This window comes from Palaemon carinicauda, chromosome 3 (genome assembly GCF_036898095.1).
Source record: "Palaemon carinicauda isolate YSFRI2023 chromosome 3, ASM3689809v2, whole genome shotgun sequence".
Classification (NCBI taxonomy): Eukaryota; Metazoa; Arthropoda; class Malacostraca; order Decapoda; family Palaemonidae; genus Palaemon; species Palaemon carinicauda.
The window spans coordinates 165,882,506-165,893,241 of NC_090727.1; the positions used below are offsets into that span (position 1 = coordinate 165,882,506).

General features: G+C 33.2%; 1 protein-coding gene across 1 annotated transcript in view; it reads left to right on the forward strand.

Annotated features, from left to right (window-relative positions):
• Nucleotides 1–8,534, forward strand: part of LOC137635162 (uncharacterized) — a 61,166-nt gene extending 52,632 nt beyond the window's left edge. The window contains exons 2-4 of the mRNA XM_068367649.1: nucleotides 7,409–7,622; nucleotides 7,801–8,027; nucleotides 8,221–8,534. Coding sequence (XP_068223750.1) covers nucleotides 7,409–7,622; nucleotides 7,801–8,027; nucleotides 8,221–8,534 — 755 coding nt within the window. The remainder of the gene's footprint in view (nucleotides 1–7,408; nucleotides 7,623–7,800; nucleotides 8,028–8,220) is intronic.
• The last annotated feature ends 2,202 nt before the right edge of the window (nucleotides 8,535–10,736 follow it).

Sequence of the window (10,736 nt, forward strand, 5' to 3'; positions counted from 1 at the left end):
ATAATCTTCAAATTTCATGTTATGAGATTTCACATAAATCGTCCCCGGACACTAGCATTAACACATATTTCCAAAACGTACCTCGATGAATGGGACTTAGCTCATCTTGTAAGAAATCTGTTAACTTAAACGCTTCTGTAAAAGCCGAAATTTATTTCCAAGATTATGAGAAAGTAGAAACCAATCAGCTGTACTATGTTACTAAATTTTTTTTTTTCAAACCAGTAGGACAAGAAGTCAGAATCTCTGTAAAGTCCAGAATCTCTATAATTAGTGGCATACATTCAAAATTTACCTCAAGATGTACAAAAATAATGCTGTGATCAATACTCTATTTCTGGCATAAGATTTTCTTATATTATACAAATCTACGCAATCGTACTTTAGGGTTCACTTTAAAGAATTATGGTCTACACAGATACACAAACATTGCAAAAAACCCTTAAACTGCCTAAATGATATAGCATCTATTTGTAAATCGGTAGATGTCTTTGAAATTGAATATAATTTTTCAATGTAGGAGATTACGAAATGGATACCATGTGACATTTCATATGAAATATATTGTAAATTTACGCGCACAGTCAATGTTGATTATAGAGACTGGTTTCCCCTTACAATAACATTAAATGCGTGGTTTTTTTTTTAGATGAATGTACATTCGTAGACATAGTAAATCTGGGTTCTAAAGATTGAATAACTCTCAAGTGGACAATAAACATTGTTATTTGAGATTGAATAAGTTTTTTTATAGGTTGAATTGTACTTTATTTTGTAAAGATTTAATTTCATTCTTAATCACAGTAAACGTAGATTTTCAAGGACTGAATTAATCGCATAATCAATTTCTTCCGAATTTTCGAATAAGAATAACGGAGGTACGAAAAGATAAAACCTAAACATTGGTGATAAAAATAAAAGAGAAAGTTTTGCGTTGTTCTTCGCTAAGAGCAAAGATCAAAGCGGACCAAATGCCTTTCGAACTTACACTAAGAAAAAGGAAGATCATAAAAGAAAGATTTCTTATTTCCTAATGGATGGAGAAACTTCCTAAGGCATCTAGGAAGTCCTGTGCTTGCTGTAAAACTTCTTCATAAAGAGAGAAGGAAAAGAAGAAGAATTCTTTCTTTATCCTCCAAAGAAGTTTATACATCTCTGTCTCGGGACATCAGCGGTGTTGGAATTTTGACATTATTTACTCTATTGCTGCGATCTTGATTGCCAGATCCATTTAATAAATCTAGATATGACAAATTGCTAAGTTTGAAACTAGTTTTATATATATTACTAATTAAAGAATGCCCCTATCCCCCGCCAGGTTATGTTATAGATGTTAAACTCTTCTTTATGGTGGTTTGGGCTTCAGCAAAATGTATCTCAATTTGACTGATATAAACTCTTCTCTCTCTTCAAAGTAAGACTCAGTAACCAGTTAACTCATTTTTATATCCTGGTTTTTTCAAACACCGCAAGAAAGAAAAGAACTTGATGTATTTCATTTTGGGTGTTTTAGCTTTCGGTGGAATGAATTTCCAAAGTTTACGATGCAATATACTGTAAATGAGAAAATAACACATGATGCGGATTGTAAGAGTATTTCAAGGATAGAAGATTGCATATACAGGCAAGGCAAGAAAGATGACCTCACATAGACTATGATGTAAGCCTTTTATGGGAGAGATTATTTGAACTTTTATAGGTAAGGAAAAGCAAAAGTCTATGTTTAGTAACGATACTGGCTATGGTATTTTCCTTTGATTGGCAACAATATTTTACTTTAGTAGTGGCCTTTCAGTATTGTATATAGAATTATTCGGCTATTATATATATTTTGTGTCGCTCTCTGGTATTCATCCTATGAGAACTAAGTAATTCACGTAATCAGTGTTTAGAGCTATAAGTAATTCAAGTAATCTATATGTAGAAGTACCATAAGTAATTTTCGTAATCGATGTTAAATAAGAAATAATGTTCTTTTGATATTTTATTGAGAATTATCCAGTATGAAAAATGATAAATGGAGATTACAAATAAGTTCATAATTAGTGTTGAAATCTACTTTCCTGTTAATGCCAGAATTCATGACAACATTGATTACAGGAAGAAACATCAATATGAATATGAAATACCCTTTGCATGAATTACTATAAGTTAATCCTGAGAAAGAGAATTTTGCAGGATCTTAATAAATAGTGCTTTCCGGATTAGATTTATAAGTGTATAATACTCATACACACTCACGCTGACACACACACATATATATATTTATATATATACTGTATATATATATATATATATATATATATATATATATATATATATATATATATATATATATATATATATATATATAGCCATGTATAACATGAAATTATGTACATGTATATACCTACATATACACACAGATATATATATATTCTGTATATATACAGTATATATATATATATATATATATATATATATATATGTATATATATGTGTGTGTGTGTGTGCGCGCGTGTTTTTGTGTATGTTAATATGTGTATTTGTATACCTGCATAAATTGGCATTCGTGCGTGTACGGTCGCAGAGAGATACAGAGATAACTCCCAATATATTCGACCTTTCAATTCGTTTGTATTTCATCAAATGAACTCCAAGTTTAGAATGAAATAAGTTAGCGAAGCCTATTAGCGATTGGATTTGTTTTAAAACTTTGCAGCGAGAATTAATTTGCACTGATTACTGCCACGGTTCACGCAAGTCTTCCTCAATATTATAATTATTATTATTATTATTATTATTATTATTATTATTATTATTATTATTATTGTGGTTAGTTTTGTTGTTGTTGTTGTTGTTGTACGACTTTGTTTTCAGATAGAATCGAGTATTGTCTAAGCACTATATATATTTTCTCCTATTGCATGACTACAAAATCAACGACACTCTCATGAAATTCAAAGTTTTGAATATTAATTTTTATATTAATTGTAACTTTAATATAAATAATTTTAAGTGTTGATTTTAATCTTAAATATTATCATAAAATAGGGATATCCAGTTGATTAACTAAGGTTAAACAAGCTTATTATTACGGCACTACACTTTCATATATATAGATAATGACAGTCGCAAAATTTTAATTTCTCAGAAATTATTAATCAAACTTAATTATGGTACTGTTTTGAAAAAAAGATTTAATGAGGATATTGGATAACATAATTGTTAGGATTTATACCAATATGGTATTTGTTTTGTATCTTTTAGGAACACGGGGTTAAATACTGCCCCTTAAACATAGAAAGAAATGTTTTTCGTAAGAAAAAAAAAGTCAAATCTCCTTTGTAAATCTGATATTTAATATACTCATGTTTGAATAGTCATTAATGAGAAAGAAGTATTTACTACAGCTAATCCTTACCTAACTGAAAGAGATATTGATGTCATAATGAAGTTTGTTCATGGCTATAAATGCCAATTTTCATTTCAGATTTGTAATTTTTTCTAAATATACGCACCTGATATACAATGCCTAAATGAATGAGTATTCTTGAATAGGGTATCATCATTGGCGACGGGGTCAATAACCTTAGATGTCAGGATGCCAGAAATCCTAAAACCAATCGATCAATCAATCAATAATCAATAACGACTTTTACGCGGTGAGTAACCAAAACAGCATCGGGTCTTTACAGATATGATTTAAACATAAGTGCCAACGCACATATTATATAAGTAGTTAATAAAACTACAATGGAGAACAAGAAACCAGAAATTATCTGTTCCTATGAAAGGACGCCGCTGGCCAAACAGCTAGAAAAAAAAAAAAAAAAAACTTGAAACGGCTAGGAACACGACCAATAAACACAATAGTTATAGGTATTCCCCTAAGACTGGATGTCAGCCACATCACCCTTAGTGAAGTCATAGTATTATTATTATTACTAGCCAAGCTACAACCCTATTTGGAAAAGCAAGATGCCATAAGCGTAAGGGATCCAAGAGGGAAAAATAGCCCAGTGAGGAAAGGAAACAAGGAAATAAATAAACGATATGAGAAGTAATGAAAAATTAGAACAAGATATTTTAAAAAACATTAACAACAGTAAAACAGATAATTCATACATAGACTATGAAAAGACTTATGTCAGTGTGTTCAGCATAAAAACATAACGAAAAGCTAAAGTCAATGTGCCATAAAAAGAAAGTTACATATATAGATCGCTGTTACACTTTCTATAGCAAGAGAAAGTTACACAAAACAGATGGAATACACTTTACAGAAGAAGGCAAGAGTGTATAATGAACCCCACTTAATTTCAACCAGTACAATTATTCAAGGAACATACAAAGTTTAGAGGAAGTGATTTATCGTTAAGTACCATTTATCTTGTCTAGCAAAGGATTCAGCTTTAGAAAATGACTCGAAAATATATAGTCACATAATGATCATTATGCCATAACGATGGCAGATGAGAGAGAGAGAGAGAGAGAGAGAGAGAGAGAGAGAGAGAGAGAGATTTCGCCTGCACTCGCTCTCTCGCCTTACCAGGCTGACAGCATAAACCTTATACTGTAAATAAAACGCTTTACGATTATATCAAACTATGACTTCATACGAACAGTTTAACCAAAGGGTCGCTAGGTGAGCTCTCTCTCTCTCTCTCTCTCTCTCTCTCTCTCTCTCTCTCTCTCTCTCTCTCTCTCTCTCTCTCTCTCGGTTTGTTTTTCATTTTATATTCATCTCAGTTGCCTACTAATTAAGTAGAATATATATTGTTTTAAAGTACTCGTAACGTTAATCTAAAATTCCAAAAAGTGATGCATTCTGAAGTATTATTTTCACAGTACTGTATACGTAAATATGATAAATCTCCATTTCAGTCAGGAAATATGATTGCACAAATACATCATTACAGTATACATTTATAACCATATTAGTTTTGTATAGCATTTGCTACTTGTTTTATAATGTTATCAAATACGATTTATTATTAAAAATCGCAGATATGTAATTCATCTTCACTTTCTGTGCAGATAGTTATTTGCAGTGCACTATGTCAACTGATACCAACATCGTTTCTGGCAGTCAGTGACTAGCGCGTCAGCCTTAAGCCTGCCAAAAAGAACCTTGGTCGGACCACTGCTCAGGCATTGTCTTGGTTTCCTACCTCTTCAAATTGTGACCAGTTTTGCTACGAATGCTGACTTGCTAAGAGGCTTTATGAATTTACGCAGAAAGAATAAAACAAAACACCAAAACTAAAAAAAAAATGCATAGAAAGGTATGTTTGCCAAATGTAATACTCAGGGTTATCTCAGAAGTTGTCTTGCAAAAAAGACTGAAGCTAGAAAATTCCACCAGTTAAGAATGTGCTGAAGCAATTCATTCCGAGAGGGGATTATCAAGCAATGGTGTGGCAGAATATTGTTTTAATGCCTGGTTTTCATGACGTAGTTATTAACTATGAATGAAAGCTTCTCGATAATGTAGCTGCTCAAAGTTTGGTTTTAACATGGGGTATATAGTTAGGTCAATGCCAGTGCAGTAAATCACAAAGCGTAACTCGTTTTTCATGCAAATTAAACAATTTGACCTTTCCAGAAGTGTGCAAATACAAAGGGAAATCTTGTTAATGACACACCGTCGCAGCAAATGGGTTTTTTTTGCGGTATGCTAGTCGTTGATATTACGGTGCCGTGAATTTCTTTTATTTCTAAATTTAGGATTTCTATTTTGTATTTTGGTTTTCACTACTGTATTATATACCAGAATTAATACTTTTTTAATCTTTATGGTTTAAGTATTGTATTATCATTATTATTATTTTTACTACTACTACTACTACTACTACTACTACTACTACTACTACTGCAAACTGCAAATGAAACTGCAGTCATTAAACCATGTATAAAAGATGTTTGCACCTAATTTCAGGTTATGAAGTTCTAATGATTCTTATACTGTATGTCTAAATAACATTAGTCCATGACTAACAAACTTATATTAGCTGAGACACTCAAGTAATAACAGAACAATTTTGAAATGTGTTAAAATGCAAACTTTTATTTCTTTTCAACTCGACAAAAGAAAAAAGAAAAAAAAAATCTGCCACGAACTTGTCATAGTGCATTACAGTTGACACTAGCGCATGTAATCTTGAATTCTTAAATATAAGTTGAAATGTTACACCAAGAGCCGTCTCCAGCAACTTTCTGCTTCGAGTGATACTATATATATGTATATATTATATATATATATATATATATATGTGTGTGTGTGTATACATATATAAATATGTATATATATATACAGTGTATATATATATATATATATATATATATATATATATATATATATATATATATATATATATATTGTGTGTATATATATATGTATGTATAAATATATATATATATGTTACAGTGAATCTGTATAATCAGGGAATATATATATTCTCTGATATTTTCAGGGAATGTGCATAATGTCTGATTCACTCAGAGGATATGTATATTCCCTGAAATTTTTAGTGAATATACATATTCCCTGATTATTCGGCCTTATTATTATACAGATTCCCTGAATCGTGTTTGGTATGAAAGAATAATGAAATAAATATCTGAAACGATAAACAAAGCCTTGTTTTCACAATGTAAACACAATGTAAACCACTGAACTAGCGAACCATGGTAGGAGTCCATCTAATTACCACCTTCCAACCCCAGTGCTATAACCCCCCCCCCCCCCCTCCTCAACACTACAAGGTCAGGCAAAGTTTAATTCACCAGTCATACGCCATCCGTCCTACTGTCAACACCATGGCAAATCCAACTGAGTGTGATTTAGAAGCATATTTTCGGGAAGAATTATTCCAAAGAAGTGAAGGAAAGAAATCTGTCTAGCTTCCAAAAGAACAGTATAGTGAAATTATTTCAGAACTGACAGCAATTGACAAGTCAGACAAAAAGACGCCTCATGAATACTACCTTCTGAAGAAGTATGAGATCCTCAAGTGTGGTGATGTTCTCAAGTTGATTAGAAGACGGACTGCCAATGAAGATCCTATCTATTTTGCTACATTGGAGTATACATTCGACATTATTAAGCGTGCTCATATTGCAACTGGCCACGGAGGGCGCGATAAGATGGTAAAGGAATTATCTAAAAAGTATGCCAACATTACCCATGATGCAATATCTATTTACAAATCACTGTGCATCAAATGTCAGCGTAAACGTAAGCGACCAACGACCAAAGGGACTGTTGTTCGATCTATTCTGACAAAGAACTTTGGCTCCAGATCACAAGTTGACCTTGTAGACATGCAGGTGATGAAGCAAGGCAACTATAAGTGGATAATAGTCTACCAAGATCATCTTACAAAGTTCTGTGTATTGAGACCTCTCACATCAAAACGTGCTGCAGAAGTTGCGTATCAGTTGTTGGATATTTTTCTTTTACTTGGTGCACTGGAAATTCTACAAAATGACAAGGGATCGGAGTTTACCGCTTGTGTTATTACAGAACTTAAACTGCTTTGGCCTGATCTCGTAATGGTTCATGGAAAACCTAGACATCCTCAGAGCCAGGGGTCAGTTGAACAAGCAAACTGTGATATTAAAGATATGTTGGTAGCCTGGTTGAGTGATAATAATACAACAGACTGGACAGTTGGTTTAAAATTTGTGGTTTCAAAAAAACTCTAGCTACCATTCTGGCATTAGAAGGTCACCATTTGCTGCATTGTTTGGATCCGATGCAAAAGTAGGACTGACAACTTCAGCTCTTCCACATGATGTAATTCACCGTCTCCAAAGTGAGGACGATTTGCTGGCAGTAATTACGGAAGAAACAACTTCAGATGAACCACCTGCTGTCGAACCAGTTACTGCTAAACCACCTGCTGTTGAACCAGTTACTGCTGAACCACCTGCTGTTGAACCAGTTACTGCTGAACCACCTGCTGTCGAACAAGTTACTCCTGAACCTCCTGCTGTCGAACAAGTCACTGCACTGGGAGTATTGTGCACGACTGTGATTAGAGGTTAGTCAGTAGGGTATCCATATGGTCGACCGGATAACAAATTTCCCTCAATACACTGTATTTTTATGTTATTATGTGGATTGTAGTGAGTGTAATGTTTCTCTCTCTCTCTCTCTCTCTCTCTCTCTCTCTGCAGCTGTCGAACCACCTGCTGTCGAACAAGTTACTGCCGAACCATCTGCTGTTGAACCAGTTACTGCTGAACCACCTGCTGTCGAACCAACATCACCACTTTCCGTTCGTCAAAAGAATATTACCTCTCAGCGAAAACGTGCGTGCGAAGCACAGCTTTCACAAGCTGGACGTATGGTTAAACGAAGTCGTCGTATTATGGACCGTGGAAACGTCGGGAACAATGTAACGATTCCGATACCAATGGTGGATAGGGGTCGTGGGAATCCAAGGAATATCATGGGAATAATTATGGATATTGACGAAAATGACAATTACACGATTGCAGTGAAGAGTGGTATACTGAGTGGGAAATATACCAGGAATCAGTTTTGATTTATGTACGTATGAACTGTATTCAAAAGACCATGTGACAACTGATAGGATTGTTTCGCTTCGAACTGCTGCGCAGAAAGAGTCAAAGTCAGGTGGTCAAGGTTTCGCCAAATGCAACTGTGCTGGTTCAAAACGTTGTCAAACAAATCGATGTAAATGTTTTAAGCTGAAAGTTAAATGCAACTCACGATGTCATGGAAGTTTGCATTGTGAAAACAAGGTTTCGTTCTAAATATTAGAACGATCCTTATTATTTATTTACTAGTTTTATTTTAAATGAGTATTTTGTGACAGACTAGTTTTATTTTCTGTTCATAATAAATTTTATTACATCCAAGTGTTTTATGTGATAAATAAAATATTACAGAAGTGTATTACTGTTTTTAGTGATTTATTCCATTATTCTACCATACCATACAAGTTTACATTGTAAAAACAAGGCTTTGTTTATCGTTTCAGCTATTTATTTCATTGTTCTTTCGTACCAAACACGATTCAGGGAATCTGTATAATAATAAGGCCGAATAATCAGGGAATATGTATATACACTAAAAATTTCAGGGAATATACATATCTCTGAGTGAATCAGACATTATGCACATTCCCTGAAAATATCAGAGAATATATATATTCCCTGATTATATAGATTCACTGTAACATATATATATATATATATATATATATATATATATATATATATATATACATATATATATATATATATATATATATATATATATATATATATATGTATATATATATATATATATATATATATATATAGTAATTGATAAAAACGGAGTCACAGCCTTTTCATACAAATCATATTTCCTTTATGGAAAGTTTTCCAATTCTTTCACACAAAATTACTTCTAATTATTACCTATTCAACGGCAGGCAGTGTTTTTTTTTTTTCTTTTGTAGCCTATGTATGAATAAAATTAATTACTCAATTTTATGATTATCCAGATCAAGAAGCACAGAATAGAAACAAAACAGTTCTGCTCAAGAGGTAAAACCAAAGGAAAGGTCTCATACCAAATTGACCTGATATAAATGTTGTTTTAAAATGAATATGACCATGAACAGTTCAACGAAAGATACAGAACATGACAGATACATGTAACAAATAATTCCGAAATATTCGAGAGCACATTTCACTAACAAATGTAACCAGCAGCTTTCCACTCGAGTGATTGACATCCACCGACGATAAAAGGTTCAGCAATTTTTGAATTCGAATACTGGGGAGAGGAGAAGCTCGCAGGTTTGGGTGCCACACTTCATGGTATGCTCGCTGGCTGGCACCCACTGTAAACGCAAAAGTGCCCAGAAATGGAATCAGCCAACGTTAGGTAAATACGAGATATTTCTCTCTCTCTCTCTCTCTCTCTCTCTCTCTCTCTCTCTCTCTCTCTCTCTCTCTCTCTCTCTCTCTCCTATGAAGAATAAAAATTTATGTTGTTGCTTCAATAGGTGTTGTTTATGATTCTTTTTCACCTTTATACAGAAATTAGATTATTGAATTATAATTATATAGGCGATTAAGTAGTGCATTATTGTTATTATTATTATTACTATCCAAGCTACAACCCTAGTTGGAAAAGCAAGATGCTATAAGCCCAGGGGCTCCAACAGGGAAAAATAGCCCAGTGAGGAAAGGAAATAAGGAAATAAATAAATGAAGAGAACAAATTAACAATAAATCATTCTAAAAAAAGTAACAACGTCAAAAGAGACATGTCAGATATAAACTATTAACAACATCAAAAACAAATATGTCATAAATAAACTATAAAAAGACTCATGTCCGCCTGGTCAACAAAAAAGCATTTGCTCCAACTTTGAACTTTTGAAGTTCTACTGATTCAACTACCCGATTAGGAAGATCATTCCACAACTTGGTAACAGCTGGAATAAAACTTCTAGAGTACTGCGGAGTATTGAGCCTCATGATGGAGAAGGCCTGGGTATTAGAATTAACTGCCTGCCCAGTATTACGAACAGGATAGAATTGTCCAGGGAGATCTGAATGTAAAGGATGGTCAGAGTTATGAAAAATCTTATGCAACATGCATAATGAACTAATTGAACGACGGTGCCAGAGATTAATATCTAGATCAGGAATAAGAAATTTAATAGACCGTAAGTTTCTGTCCAACAAATTAAGATGAGAATCAGCAGCTGAACACCAGACAGGAG